Source organism: Pectinophora gossypiella, chromosome 16 (genome assembly GCF_024362695.1).
Source record: "Pectinophora gossypiella chromosome 16, ilPecGoss1.1, whole genome shotgun sequence".
NCBI classification, from domain to species: Eukaryota; Metazoa; Arthropoda; class Insecta; order Lepidoptera; family Gelechiidae; genus Pectinophora; species Pectinophora gossypiella.
This window is the reverse complement of record NC_065419.1, coordinates 11,814,910-11,831,182: the sequence shown is the minus strand read 5'-3', so window position 1 is coordinate 11,831,182 and position 16,273 is coordinate 11,814,910. Positions and strand designations below refer to the sequence as shown.

Below are 16,273 nucleotides of genomic sequence, written 5' to 3'. Positions count from 1 at the left end.
TGTATTTTATTTAAACATAACAAAAACATAAACATCAATGCCTTTGCGCAAGTCTGAGGCCAAAAGAAAAAAAAAACAGCCTATAAATGTCCCACTGCTGGGCACAGGCTTCCCCTCAATCAACCGGAGAGGTATGGAGCATACCATCCATCACGCTGCTCCACTGCGGGTTGAAAGAGGTGTTTTAATGGCTAATACACTAATCAAATTCAAATTCAAAAATATCTTTATTCAGTTGGTAACATAGTTACACTTTGAATCGTCAATTTTTACATAACGAACGTCTTATCTGCAGCTTCTCACAACCTGTATAGCCGGGGAAAAGAAGCTGCATGAAAAAACTCGGCACAGGGCCCTAGACGTTCTTTAAAAAAAAAATAATAAACATAAAATATTGGTATACAATTGAGTAATTTAGCTGCATTTAATCCCATGCATTCATATCTTCTAAATAATCACTAACTTTATAATAACCTTTTTTGTACAGTTTTTGTTTAACTACTGTCTTAAAACAGTTGAAAGCCAAATTCTGAATGTCAATGGGAATCTTATTGTAAAAACGTATACATTGCCCCTTAAAAGATTTAGTAATCTTATGTAATCGACTGACTTGTAAAGTTTGTCTGAAAGTAGATGATCCATGCTTCGGAAGGCACATCAAGCCGTTGGCCCCGGTTACTACTTACTGTTATAAGTACGTAGTCGTTACATGAGCCATGTCAGCCTTTGGCGGCTCAATAATAACCCTGACACTATGGTTGATGAGGTTGGTATTCCACCTCATAACCCACACAATAAAAGAAGACGTAGTATCACTCTTTATTCTATGGTAATGTGATATATAAACTTTGGAATTGGAAGTGATTCATGGTCTTGCAATTTCACAAAGATGGAAACCATGTGGATCTGACATAGATTGATGGTTGTGAGTCAAATAACTAGAAATGCACAGAATAGGTTTCGGCTCATATGCTCCGTCGCGAGAACAAATTCAACTATAGTGGGTGTCTTTACATCCGAGGGTACGGAGGGGTTAAAAATGATAAGCAACTTAAAGCAATACAGGGTGTTAGTGACATCGTAACGAAAACTTTGAGGGATGATTGAGACCATGATTCTGAGATGATATCAAGTGGAATTTTCCGTCGCAAAAGTATGGAACAGAAAATAACTTAAAAAAAACAAAAATTTTCATGAATTTTCCGACTGAAAATTCCACTTGATTTCAACTCAGAATCATGGTCTGAATCATCCCCCTCAGTATTCGTTACGGTGTCACTAACACCCATACCTACTTGTATGGCTACAGTATGTACTTGCGCGGGGTGTAAGTGACATCGTAACGAATACTGAGGGGGATGATTCAGCTGATTATTCTGAGTTAATATCAAGTGGAATTTTTCATCGCAAAAGTATAGAATTGAAAACAATTTAAAAAAACTAAAAAAAAATCATGAATTTTGCGACGGAAAATTCCACTTGATATGAACTCAGAATCATGGTCTGAATCATCCCCCTCAGTATTCGTTACGATGTCACTAACACCCTGTATATAATTTTTTGTACACCTGAAATGTGAAGGCTACACGTCATATTCCGCCACTTTAGTTTATTAACGGCCTCCGTGGTCCAATGGTTGAGCGTTGGGCTCACGATCCGGAGGTCCTGGGTTCAGTTCCCGGTGGGGACATATCACAAAAATTACTTTGTGGTCCCTAGTTTGGTTAGGACATTACAGGCTGATCACCTGATTGTCCGAAAGTAAGACGATCCGTGCTTCGGAAGGCAAGTTAAGCCGTTGGTCCCGGTTACTACTTACTAATGTAAGCACGTAGTCGTTATATGAGTCATGTCACGGGCTTTTGGCGGCTCAATAGTAACCCTGACACCAGGGTTGATGAGGTTGGTAATTCACCTCACAACCCACACGATAGAAGAAGACTTTAGCTTATTATTACGAAAATATATTTCTTCTTCTTCGTACTCGCCAGTTCTCGTTACGCGAGAAGACCCAGCGTCTTCTTGTCCTTCTGGACATTTGTCAACCAGGTGATTTTAGGTCTTCACCTCTCCCTCTTTCTTGTAGCTAAAAGACATTTCCCATAAGCAAAGGTTGTAGGTTTCCGAAACATTCCGTTTAAAGACGGTATTGAAAAGTATCGGCGCCCGAAGGTAACATACGACCCTGACGACCCTATTACTCTTGCTACAGTCACCCCATCAGCTCGCGACAACGAACACTTCATGACTCTGATACCGACCTCGCCGGCGTGGTCGACGACTTCCCTCATTCAGCGCTTATCGCTATCGGCCCACTAGAGTCGATTAATTCTTTCAAATATAATTCTCTTAGACGACACCCTGAACCGTGGTTCGCGCCAAACCGGGCATCCTCAGGTCGGTTGTCTTAAATTTTGTACCGGGTGATAGCCCTCAGCGCTCCTTATTTATTTGTTCGCCTAAGTAGTTAATTCCGGCTAAGTAGACAAATCTACAATAAGTCAAGTCAAATCATCGTCAGCCCATTAACGTCCCCACTGCTGGGGCACAGGCCTTCCCTATGGATGAATAGGGAGATCGGGCCTTAAACCATCACGCGGGCCCAGTGCGGCTTGATGGTTATTAACGACTGCTAATAATGCAGCCGGGACCAACGGCTTAACGTGCCTTCCGAAGCACGGAGGAGCTCGAGATGAAAACTTTTTTTTTGTGGTCACCCATCTTATGACCGGCCTTTGCGAAAGTTGCTTAACTTCAACAATCGATGACCGAGCGCGTTTAACGCTGCGCCACCGAGCTCCTCAGTCAAGTCAAATAAAAATCGTAATATTAAAGTACTTAAAAGTTATTCGTAATTCCTCCGCTAAAACGTCTACTAATTCTGGACTTTTCACCAGCGCGTTCAATTACAAAATTTCCACATTAAATGACATGAGCTTGCGGCATTTAATTTCACGGCAAATTAACTTGAAACATTTTCCGTCCCATTTACTCTGCGTGTACCACTGTGCGATCCATTTTGCCTCGTATTCACCACATTATGCTTTCGGGTATTTTATACAGAAGTTAAATAAAAGACATATACCATGGTAGAATGGGTTAGAAGCTCTAATTGGCCTTTTAATTTTATGTGAGGTTATTTATCTATTGGTTTTTAGGCATAGAGCAGGATGAAAAGACAGCATTCGAATGGGTAAGAGTATCGGCGTCGGAAGGACGTAATATACGATCCCGACGACCCGATCACTCTAGCCATAGAGGCAGCCAATCAGCTCGCGACACCAAACACTTCAGGACCCCGATACCGACCCCGCCGGCGTGGTCTACGATTTTCCTCATTCAGCGCTTATCGCTATCGACCCCCTAGGGTCGATTAATTCTTTCAAATATTTTTCCTCTCAGACGACGCCCTGAGCCGAGGTTCGCGCCCAACTGGGCACCCTCAGGCCTGTTGTCTTAAACGTTGTACCGGGTGAGAGCCTTCAGCGCTCCCCATTTGTACGGCCAAGTAGTTAATGCTATCTGCGGCAAATCTACAATAAGTCACGTCAAAAAAAAAAGAATGGGTAAGAGCGAGACGGCCTTTTGAAATACCTCGTCAAATGGGACTGGAAATCATGTTCCCAGCGTTTTTCCGTTTTTTACAGATTCCGCTTTACCTACTTACTTGAAAAATGTATAGTTCCGGTCTTTTACAAATGTGACTGGCAATCTAACCTTCCAACTCGAATGGGAAACCAGTGCACGATAGTAAACCAACACGATATTTTAAGTTGGACTGCCAAAACAATATACATACATAAATTAATGTAAATAGTCTATATACGTCCCACTGCTGTGCTCAGGCCTCCCCTCAATCAACCGGAGGAAATATGGAGTATACTCCACCACGCTGCTTCACTGCGGGTTGATATAGCTGTTTGCTGGGACCAACAGCTTAATGTGCCATCCGAAGCACGGAACTATCTTACTTTTTCGGACAATCGGGTGATTCAAGCTGCAATGTCCTTACCGAATAAAGAACAGTCTCACAAAGTGATTTCGACAATGTCCCCATCGGGAATGGAACCCGGACTTCCAGATCGTGAGCCCAACGCTCTGACTACTAGACCACAGAGGCTGTTAAAAAATATAAAATAAATTCCTTCTTTTCAGTAATACATTTTATTGGCTGCTACTGTAACCTAAAATACCACATAATCACCATAAAGAACCATTCTTCGATTCCATTTAAACCATTCAAACCTAGTCCGCTCGAGCGACTTCATAGATTTGACATTCATTTTCTCACCTGCCATGAAAACATTAGTGTAAAGGAAAAAATAGAAAGAATAATAATTCAGCAGGTGTCAAACGCACGCTCAATAAAAACCGTCGCTTTATCACACAAATCATCGGAGTATATCGGCATTTATCGGGTTAGGGGAACCTTCATCCGTTTGCTTTGTCCCGTCGTGATTTGACAAATGCAAGCTTTCTTCTTTATAAATGTTGACATTGGCTTAAAAATAACATAATCATTTGTTTTACATAACGTAATATTAAAAAAAAAACTAATCGATGATGATGTGTTACTTAATTTGTTGAAAAGGTTTATTATGATCTACTCTGAACCGGCGTGTGTGTATAAAACGTTTGATGAATGTAGAGGAAACAAGAGCAGTGTGTCAGGATCAAAGCAAATCGTATATTAAATCATAGTATTGTTATTATTAGTATCGTAATCGTATATTACATACTATACGTTGCTTACCCCTCTTTAGTGGGAAATTCAGTAAAAATTGTAAACTTACACTAAAAATGTAATGCTGATTATGTAAAAATTGTACCTTTTTTTCTGAATAAATATTATTATTATTATAAATAGGCCTGTGTTTATACTTATATTTATATATGTACTCGTAGGTTAACTTTTTCTTTTAGTATTGTCATGCTGCCTGTTTAACGTAATTAATTATTAAAGTTGCAGATGATAGTCACGTTAGTACTCTCTTACGGGTTGAGCATAGCCATAAGTCATTAATGTAGCAGCAAATGTTTTTAAAAGCATAAAACTAAATGAAACAACACATACTTTCTTAAGTGTAAAAATACTGTAACAGCAGTGAGCCTACCCGGAAAATGGCTGAACCCTTTTATTCCATGAGATTTTCGGAGTTTCGGACCCCAGCGTTCATATAACACTTTTATTCATCCTCTCTTTATTCCGAGACCTTTATTATGAAGGGTGATTGTGCCTTTCGACTTTATATGTAACCTTTGTTACTGAAATGAAGACTTGTCAGTTTCTATCGTGTATAGTGTAACTGCCGGATTAATTTGACAGGTATTAGCAACATAGCATAACTCAAAACATAACGTAACGGCGAAGAGTGGGTATACTATGAACCTCTGCCTACCCCTTCGGGGATACAGGCGTGGTCCTATGTAGATGATGTCTCTTTTGCACTAAGCTGTATCTGTATGTATGTATCTGTGTGTGTGTGTGTGTGTGTGTGTGTGTGTGTAGCTGTGTGTGTGCTGTGCTGTGTATGCGTGTGTGTGTGTGTGTGCAGTGTGTGTGTGTGAGGTGTGTGTGTGTGTGTGTGTGTGCTGTACGCTGTATATGTGTGTGTGATATCCTTCTTGTAAAATTGATCGAGCTAACGGAGTGTAGTAGCATCATCATCCCCCTAGCATTATCCCGTTTTTCACAGAGTCCGCTTACCTAACCTGAAGATATGACAGGTCAGGTTAGGAGTGTAGTAGCATAGCATACCGTAACATAACCTGTCGACTATATTCTCAATCGGGGTAGTTAGAGATACATCCATCGCATGATGAACTACGTACCTACTTACAAAAAAGGTTGGTCATATATAAATAAAATGTCCCGCAAAACGAGGCGATAAACTGAAAAAATATCTAATTTTAGTACTGCTACAATATTATTATGGTAATCATTTTACAGGTTCCATAATTTTGACGAGTAAGTAAATTAGAAACTCAATAAGTTATGATAAAAGATAATAAATAAAAGTCATAAATATTACGGAATGAGGGTATAAAAATTTAATGGCGCCGTTACGAGACTAGACGTTCCTTCTCCGTGTTATGACAACGTAAATTAGGCTATAAATATATTATAGTACGACACCCTAATGATGGAATGGGCGGGAGACTGATTTTAATATTGAATATCACTATACACATACTTCACTATGTATAAATTGCATTCCTCGAGGTCCAGGGTGGCTAAAAGGCCACATTAAAGCAATTCATCTAAAAAGAAATTTTGCTATTTGATATTTGTTGACATTGCGCGTTCTATGCTTTAAAGAGAGAGAGATAGAACATTATTAATGTAAATAATTTATGTAATCAACGAGGGACTTTCCAGGTTTATCATCATCAGCCCATTAATGTCCCCACTGCTGGGGCACGGGCCTTAAACCACCACGCGGGCCCAGTGCAGATTGGTGGTTATTAACGACTGCTAATACAGCTGGGGCCAACGGCTTAACGTGCCTTCCGAAGCACGGAGGAGCTCGAGATGAAAACTTTTTTTTTGTGGTCACCCATCCTAAGACCGGCCTTTGCGAAAGTTGCTTAACTTCAACAATCGCAGACCGAGCGCGTTTACCACTGCGCCACCGAGCTCCTCGCTTTCCAGGTTACGTTCCCCAAAAATAATATAGGTGGTGTTGTACAGATTTAACGTGATAACTACCTATTTTCTCAATGCTCGGTTTTAATCATATTTTATAGAGGTATAATGTACGATGTCGCTAACGCCCTGTATACACCAACTCCTCGCCAATAATGCCAACATTCATACTCATAGTTTATCATTTACCCAGACATCTGACCTATTGCCATTTTTGTTTCAGAATAATGGAGCGAGCACAACAAGACAGGCATTGAGGAGAATGTGGCGATACCATAGAGCCCCTTGCTTATACTTCTCTTTATATAAGGTTAGTAACCCTAGAATAGGTCCCTCGTCATACTGGAAAAGTTGTAGCTATAATGCGCGCAATTGGAAAGTCAGTTCGTAACATCTCGCGCTTTGTCGGCCGGCGCAAGCTTGTTAAGATATCTGAACTTAGATACTTCATAGATTTTTTTTTAAATTATATTTAATTCTTTACTTTTGCGGAGGAAAATTCCACTTGATATTAACTCAGAATATTGGCCTGAATCATCCCTCAAAGTTTTTGTTACGATGTCACTAACACCCTGTATAAGTTTCAAATTGAAAATATCATTTTTCTTTTATTTCCAAAACCTGAAAACCCTCCGTTTTTGGACTTAACGATATATATTTCATACAGTTTAATGCCCGTACAGGTTTTTAAACCTATTTAACGCCGGATGTAAGGATTACGGGTAACCAGGAAAAAATACCCTTTCGCTCGAGTTATCCGCGTTAAGCCCGATAAAAGATAGGCTCTTATCACATCTCCGGCTTCCAAATTTAGGCTTGAAATTGATAAAAGAATGTCGCTTCCTCGTGTCATTTGTCACAGTTGACATGGCCTTACAATTTACTCCGTTCTTACATACATACAATACAATAAATACAAGGAATAAAAATAAAATTGTTGTTCAAAATTCTAGATTAAGTAAATTAAATTCATCTTTTTTGGGGTTATGTATACGTTTTTACAATAAAATACCAGATAATATTTTAAATTTGTCAGAAAATAAATTTAAAGCTCACGTGAAGCTTACTTTATGTAAAAAAGCTTATTATAAGATTAATGATTACCTAAATGATAAAAATGTCTGGTATTGAATGTGTTCCTCTAGTTATTAAATAACTTGTAATGTGTACCATTGGTTTTTAAAAGATGTGTTGCTGTTGCAGTTTCATGTCACTTCTTCTCCTCAGCCATAACACCTTGCGAAATGACGTAAATTCAAAAATGTTACATTGACCTTCAACAAGTTTATCCATGATAATTACGTTGAATAAATGATTCTGATTTCTGATTTCATACTTGCATCAATTCACGCCTATTTCCCACCAGGCTAAGCAGAGACTGTGGAATCCCATTTACCTTAATCCTGACACACTTCTCTTGCTCTCCGTTCCTGGAATACTTTAAAGCTAGATGCATGATTATGTATCACGTATATATACGTACAATCCAACCATGATGGCTATCATCATCTGTCTAGCATTATCCCGTTTTTCACAGGGTCCGCTTACTTAACCTGAAGATTTGACAGGTCCGGTTTTGTTACAGAAGCGACTGCCTGTCTGACCTTCCAACCCGCGAAGGGAAAACCAGCCCAAAACAGGTTAGGTCACATACCTCCGAAGATGCATTTCTCGGGAATTTGGGTTTCCTCACGATGTTCTCCTTCACCCAGAGTACGTGATAATAATTTATGATCCAAACATGAATTCGAAAACAAATTCGACAATCTTTGATTTAGGCCCTGTGCTGGATTCGAACGTGCGACCTTAAAATGAGAGGCAAGCGTTTTCCCAACTGGGCAACCCCGGCATAAAATGATCGCTAGGATGAAATAATATATGCGCATTCCTTTCGTATACATAACTCTTGAATGGCTTTAAAATATTCATTGAACCGAAACTAAAACTGCCACATGGCTTTGATGTGTCTTTAACGAACTATATATAATTTAAAGGTACATAAATACATCAGTAGTAACAGCTAAGTAGTATCTACATAATATATACAGGGTGTTAGTGACATCGTAACGAATACTGAGGAGGATGATTCAGACCATGATTCTGAGTTCATATTAAGTGGAATTTTCCGTCGCAAAATTTATCATTTTTTTTAAATATTTTTTTCCTGATATTAACTCGGAATACTAAGCTGTATCATCCTCCTCATTATTCGTTACGATGTCACTTACAATCCGTACAAGTACGTACAGCCACGTACGTATGGGTGTTAGTGACACCGTAACAAATATTGAAGGGAATAATTCTGACCATGATTCTGAGTTGATATCAAGTGGAATTGCCTGTCGGAATTTATGTTTGTGTTTTTTAAAATTATTTTCAGATCCATATTTTTGCGACGGAAAATTCCACGTGATATCAACTCAGATTCATGGTCTGAATCATCCGTCAAAGTTTTCGTTCCGATGTCACTGACACCCTGACTTGTGTCATGTTGCAGGGGTGTTGGCGTGTGCCCCGGATGCGTTGATGGGCGGCGCAGGCGGCGGGCGAGCGGCGCGCGCGCTGCGGCTGCTGCTTCTCCTGGTGATGGCGCTAGCCGCCGTCGAGTACCTTTTCGGCTCCATCCTCCCCGCGTCCCCGCTGCGCACCTACATCTACTCGCCGCTCTATAATGCCACGCAGCCAACCCTCAAGTATGAATACTCTCACTACTACTGACTTCACTGTTATACTGTGTGTTATACTCTTTCTTTTTTCTCTTTTGTTTTGTATTGCCTGTGTGGGCAATAAAGCTATGAATATACCGTCGGATAGCCTATCTGTCAGTTAATTTGTTTGTCAGCAGTACTTTCGGCCTATGTTCTAGATCATCAAAAAATTAAGAGCCACGCTCTTTTCGGTGTAGCATTCTCCATGCTACATTTTAGGCAAAAATAGGGCATTGGTTTCCTTCTTGCCTGACCGTAATCAGCATTTATCTTTTTATTTTTTCCTAGTACACGATCCAATTGTCTTTCTTTACAGGACGAGAGAAACCTCATCGGCGTCATGGCCTAAGAGACTGACGGATCCGAGCGCCACAAGCGAAGTCTCAAACATAACACAAATAGCAGCTGAAACCAGAACGTCTACGTTAAATGAAACCCCAAGAATTATCCCCACTACAACTACGAGTACTAAGAAGCCGTTGGACAATTCTTCACTTATATTCTCCAAGTTGCTGGAGAAGAATCAGGTCTCCACCGATGTCGGCAACGTCACGAAAAACTCGACTTTAATGCCGTACTGCGAAACACCATCAAACTTAGGTGAATTGAAGAATAATATTTATTATTCCTTATTTCTTCTCTCAGGTTGGTTGTACCGTCGGTGACCATGTTCTCCTATCGTGTGGGTTGTGAGGTGGATTACCAACCTCATCAACCCTGGCGTCAGGGTTACTATTGAGCCGCCAAAGGCCCCTTACATAACTCATATAACGACTACGTACTTACATGAATAAGTAGTAACCGGGACCAACGGCTTAACGTGCCTTCGGTTACTTTCGGACAATCAGGGGATTAGCTTGTACCTAATGTCCTAACCAAACTAGGGATCACAAAGTGATTTTTGTGATATTTTCTCACCTGGATTCGAACCCGGGACCTCCGGATCTTGGGCCCAATGCTCAACCACTGGACCACGGAGGCCGTCGCCACCAACCATAATAATCCGGGTTATTTTATGGGTCATGTAACGACTGCTTACTAACTTAAGCAAACTATTTGCTTAACTTGCCGTGCTTATCGAATCACCGAATATATCAGTAAATTACCTCCCTGGTCTAATGGTTAGGACGTCGCACTCACGATGCGGAGGTCCGGAGTATGATTACCGGTGAAGATTCAAAGAAAAAACATTTTATGAACTGGGGGGTTAAAATGGCTACATCGAAGCAATTCATCTAAGGAAGCAATATTGCAATTTGAAATTTGCGCATATAAAAGTAAGTTTGTAAGTGCGCAATGAAAACCTTGTCTCTGATTTGGTAAGGAGAGTATCTGGCTGAGTCAAAGACAAATTATAAAATGATAATCTAGCAATAGAAGCCAGTGGATCTATGATGATCAAAAACCAACCTCATTTTACTTTTCGACTTAATTTCAAATTTTATTTATGACTACGTAACAATGAGTACAACGATAGAAAGAAAGAAAGAAAGAAATGAAAATTTATTGCAATAAATGTGGTAAATATGTCGATGGAAGTAAAGCTTATAGCGCTCAGCACATTTAGTCATGTTGTGACATACAATAATAACTAAGTACTTGCTTTTATTAATGACGTCACAGGACAATATGTCCATACAAATTCCAAAGAGAACCTTTGTTTTGACGTTTCGTAAGAAGTATCTCATTTGACTAGGCTGTCAGTCAAGTAGTCTGTTGACCATGTTTTTATGTTTTTTTTTAGGTCCGATAGACGTGAACAAGACGGAGATAGACCTGGCGTCGCTGGACCTCAAGTTCCCGGCAGTGAAGCAAGGTGGCTGGTACAGCCCGCCCAATTGCACTGCCAAGCATAGAGTTGCCATCATTGTGCCATATAGGTAATTCATTTTTTTGGTTCATTTACGATGGCCGCTGGGGCGGAAAGGTTCTAGAATGGCGACCACGTGGCGGACGACGCTCAGTGGCCCGCTACAAGGTAGACCGACGATCTGGTGAAGGTCGCGGGAAGCCGCTGGATGCGGGCAGCGCAGGACCGATCGTCGTGGAGATCCTTGACCAAGTAGCTAATGCCATTTGCGGCATTTGTACGGCGCTAAAGGTTCTCACCCGGTACAATGTTTAAGACTACAGGCCTGACGGTTCCCAGTTGGGCGCGAATCTCGGCTCTGGGCGTCGTCAGAGAGGGAAAATAATTGAAACAATTAATCAATCCTAGCGGGTCGATAGCGATAAGCCCTGATTGAGGGAAATCGTCCACCACGCCGGCGGGGTCGGTATCAGGGTCCTGAAGTGTTTGGTGTCGCGAGTTGATTGGGTGCCTCTATGGCTGGAGTAATCGGGTCGTCGGGATCGTATATTACGTCCTTCGTACGCCGATACTTTTCAGTACCAAGTAGACATTTTGTCCCCATGTTCAATTGATAAAATAAATATATTTTTCATTTATTTTTTTCAGAGACCGCCAGCAACATTTAGCGATCTTTTTAAACCACATGCATCCGTTCTTGATGAAGCAACAAGTAATAGAGTATGGGATATTTATCGTGGAACAACAAGGTAATGAGATACGAATAAAGTTTAAGTTTTATTGAATTATTATAATATAACACATATAATATTACACGACACGGTTACTATTTCTTTTTTATTTTGGTGCAATAAAGTGTATTTGTATTGTATTGTTTACGCGAGTCGTCAACCTACTAATACAAAAATAAACTTAGGTAATAACTTAGACCGAATCAAAAGCCAACCATTTAGAAAATATGACCAATTCACGTGAACTGTCACGGTACTACAGTCATGTTCCAAAGGTTTAAAATAAAAATTTGGCCAAAAAAAATATATTTTTTTTAAATTACTGCTCCTTAAAATTGGTTTGTTGACGAATTTCTTGCGCCGCTTCTTCCTACAGCCATGACAAGTTTGAAAGTGTTTCCCGTTCGACCGATCAATCGATCCAGTGATCCACATTTTTCTCATTCGCCACACTAACATCCGTCGGTTAAAAACAAAAATAAATCCTTATTATTATTGTAGGATAGGTATATATAAAATAGTACCTTGACATTCAAAAAGCCTTCTCTGATAATTCTGTATTGTAAATAAACTAATATTAAAACTGGTTCAACTAAAATTACAACAAGTAGGTAATTTACGAAAGTGGCTATACATAGTTCTTATAGTATCATTTTTGCTATTTGCATGCTATTAATGATTGTATAGAGATAGAACCAGTATATAATAATAATGTCCCAAGATTATGTCATCTCTGTACCTATCTATCATAACCTCGTCTGTGGAAGTAAAAACGGCGACATCCCCCACGTCTGTGGCGCCTACTGGCGCCCATTTTGGGGCTAGCTACAGACAGAGGCCATAACATAACATAACAAATACTAATTTAAGACTTGCATTTTATAACTTTACAATATGTGTACTGTTGGTATACCTATCTAAATAAATAAAATAAAATACTTTATTGCACAAACAGAAAAAACAAAATACAAAAACAAAAGAGAAATAGAATGAGTACAATAGGCGGCCTTACAATAGGAGGCCCCACATTGGGCGCCACTACGATTGTTGAACAACTTTTGATTTTGAAACAAACCGCATTTTAGGTAACAGCGAGTTTAACCGCGCGAAACTGTTCAACGTCGGGTTTGTGGAGAGCAATAAGATGCGTGATGACGAGTGGCAGTGCTTCATCTTCCACGACGTGGACCTGCTGCCGATGGATGAGAGGAACCTGTATACCTGCCCGCGACAGCCGCGACACATGTCCTGCGCTATTGATAAACTTAACTACAAGTACGTACACGCTTTTTTTAAACATGCATACATACAGGATGTTAGCGACATCGTAACGAATGCTGAAGGGGATGATTCAGACCACGATTCTGAGTTAACAACAAGTGGAATTTTTTGTCGCAAAATTCATGATTTTTTTAGTTTTTTTTTATATTATTTTCAATTCTGTACTTTTGCGACGGAAAATTCCACTTGATATTAACTCAAAATATTGGTCTGAATCATCCCTCTCAGTATTCATTACGATGTCACTTACACCCCGTACAAGTACGTACAGGTAACCATACGAGTAGGTATGGGTGTTAGTGACAATGTAACGAATACTGAGGGAGATGGTTCAGACCATGATTCTGAGTTGATATCAAGTGGATTTTCCTGTCGGAAAATTCATGATTTTTTTTTATTATTATTTTAAGTTCCCTACTTTTGCGACGTAAAATTACATTATTTTACACCAGGGTTGATGAGGTACTCCACCTCACAACCCACACGATAGAAGAATATTGTTTTGCTCACGCGTGTAACAGAACACAACACTTTTCCTTCTCTTACTTCTTCCAGATTATAGATTTTTTTAAGAATACGTTCGTTTTCACGTTTTGTAATTAAGTATGTTTATTATTATAATAATATTATCCCAAACTAATCTTTTCCGTGTCCTCTCCGTTAATTTTATATCCGTGTTTTCCTAACTTTGGTGATTGGCTAAATACGAATGCGAAGCCATTGAAGAAAAAATAAACTTATTTCTAGGCCTTCCTCTGTCATGCAATAACCTTTGCCTTCCTTTTGAATCAGTTTTCTTATATAAATCTGTTTTACCCGTAGGTTTTACCGCATTGTTTTATAAAACTGTAAAAACTGAACACTGCCTCTCAAGATACAGGTCTCCTAGATTGAGAGACAGGGTTACCTTCTTCTTTTAAATAGCCACCAACAAAATTATATTTTATTGTTAATGTAACGTTTAATAATATGTAAATTGTTGTTGTTGTGTGTGAAATATTTGTTTTTATTTTTTATTCTAGACTGCCGTACGAACAGATTTTCGGCGGAGTGTCTGCAATGACGAACGAACAGTTCGTGAAGGTCAACGGCTTCTCCAACAAATACTGGGGATGGGGGGCAGAGGACGACGACATGGCGTACAGGTCAGTTTATTTATTAATTAATCCATCGGAATAACAAGCTCGCGATTATATCCCAAATGGGGTAGTCAGAGGTACATCCATCGCAAGATGAACTAAGTACACCTCACCGGGCTTCCTATTAGATCAACCACCCTTTTTTGTTGACGTAACTTAATGCCATTTCATCATCAATTTAAGAGCCACGCTCTTGTCGGTGCAGCGATTTCCATGCTACTTTTTAGGAAAAAATAGGGCAGTGGTTTCCCTCTTGTCATCCGCCCCGCAGTACTCTGTCTCACGCAAGTGGGATGGCGCCCCGAGTAGTCTATTACAAAGCCATACTAGGACTCCTGTCCGCCGCCTCGGAATAGTACTGACAGTTACTGCTGCCCTCTGTCAGGTTCCAGGTTACAGCCAAAAACCCACACGAAAAAAAATAATGCCATTTATTTGCGGCAAATGATAAGAAATCCACCGTCACCATCGATACCTATACATAGGCCAAATAGAAATATAACATACAAAGGACAATAATTGCAATGCTATATCACTGAAGGTCGATAAATCTCTTATATTTATAAAACTCCCTCTCTTAGAGGGTGCTGGTTTGCACCATGCATTTCATTTATAACAGCTAGCAGCTGCCCAGTAGCGACCTTGTAGATTACATTATGTGGAAGTCGTTTTGATATCTCCTGTGGGCCTATAGAGTAATTATTATAATACATTGCAATATTAATTGTTGACGAGTGTGTGCACCCGAGTTTTGCGCGAACGTCTGCGCCTGCGTACCTGACCGCTTCCGTTTACTCATCAATTGTTGATGTCTCAATGAGTTATGATCCTAACTAAACCTAGTGTTCGAAAGTAATTCTATTTGGATATTAGAATTTTAGTTCCTTTAAGATAACTAAGATGGCGCTAGTTGTAAATTAGAACTCACTATCGATGTTTTACCGCGAATATTACAAGTAGTTTTATGTGAAAATAAATTCGGAATTCTATTTACCCAACTATTACTTGGAGTTTTATTATTAGAACCTGATCTCGTAATTAGATTTTTGATTTTTGTGAAGACGGAGCCTGAACACCTAGCTTTACCTACTTGTGTTATATTTTCGCAGACTGAAGAAAAAGGGCTACCATCTATCAAGATATAAGCAGTCTATAGCTCGGTACACCATGTTAGACCACAAGAAAGCTAAGCCGAACCCCAAGAGGTAAGTTAATCTTATAAGCACTTCTTTACTATACAAATTAAGATAAAAGTACATTATACATAATCTAAAACCACGCAAACATATTGGTAATAAATCAGATATCTGTTTTTCAATATAAATTACCACAAAGTTTTTTTCTTAGCATTTTTTTATGGTATCAGTTTCATACGCATATGATATTCGTCTGCAAATCATCTTAAAAACAAAATAATAAATAATATCTAACGTCAAATATATTATACGTAGTAGTTAAAACTCACACCGGACACTTAATTCAAAACACCTCGTTTTACACAGACACTACACTTTGACGTTATCTGTGTGTCATGTCTGACACTCATACGATTGAAGACTAAAGTAAAACCGAGAGAGTAAAACAGAGTTGCCGTTCTATACTTAGTATTATTCCTTATTCTATGGCTAAAGTCAGGGGTAGGGAAATGTTTTAATTTTAACGTATTTGTATGTCTTGTAAGGTGCAACGTGAAAAAATAAAAAATAAAAAAAAAGTTTATTTAGGTAAAATCTACGACACACATATACACGACCAACGACGATATATACGTGACCTCATATCATAGAATAAACAATAACACTAAGTATAGAAGGGACACTCCGCCTTGTCCTAATAGGAGCTTGGAGCGAGCTTGATATTATGAAAGGGCAAGTTGGTCTATCTATTCAATAATAACAAGCCATATATCGAGCGATAGGATATTCCATTAGTGTCAAAATGGCGGGACCAATTGCTTA

At 39.4% G+C, this 16,273-nt stretch overlaps 1 protein-coding gene across 2 annotated transcripts in view; it reads left to right on the top strand.

The window, feature by feature from the left end:
• Positions 1-16,273, top strand: part of LOC126373838 (beta-1,4-N-acetylgalactosaminyltransferase bre-4-like) — a 263,755-nt gene that overhangs the window by 237,697 nt on the left and 9,785 nt on the right. For both annotated transcript variants that reach the window (XM_050020175.1, XM_050020174.1), the window contains exons 2-9: positions 6,870-6,956; positions 9,144-9,339; positions 9,671-9,954; positions 11,099-11,234; positions 11,813-11,913; positions 12,981-13,170; positions 14,199-14,321; positions 15,425-15,520. In XM_050020175.1, coding sequence (XP_049876132.1) covers positions 9,173-9,339; positions 9,671-9,954; positions 11,099-11,234; positions 11,813-11,913; positions 12,981-13,170; positions 14,199-14,321; positions 15,425-15,520 — 1,097 coding nt within the window. In that variant the 5' untranslated portion in view covers positions 6,870-6,956; positions 9,144-9,172. The remainder of the gene's footprint in view (positions 1-6,869; positions 6,957-9,143; positions 9,340-9,670; positions 9,955-11,098; positions 11,235-11,812; positions 11,914-12,980; positions 13,171-14,198; positions 14,322-15,424; positions 15,521-16,273) is intronic.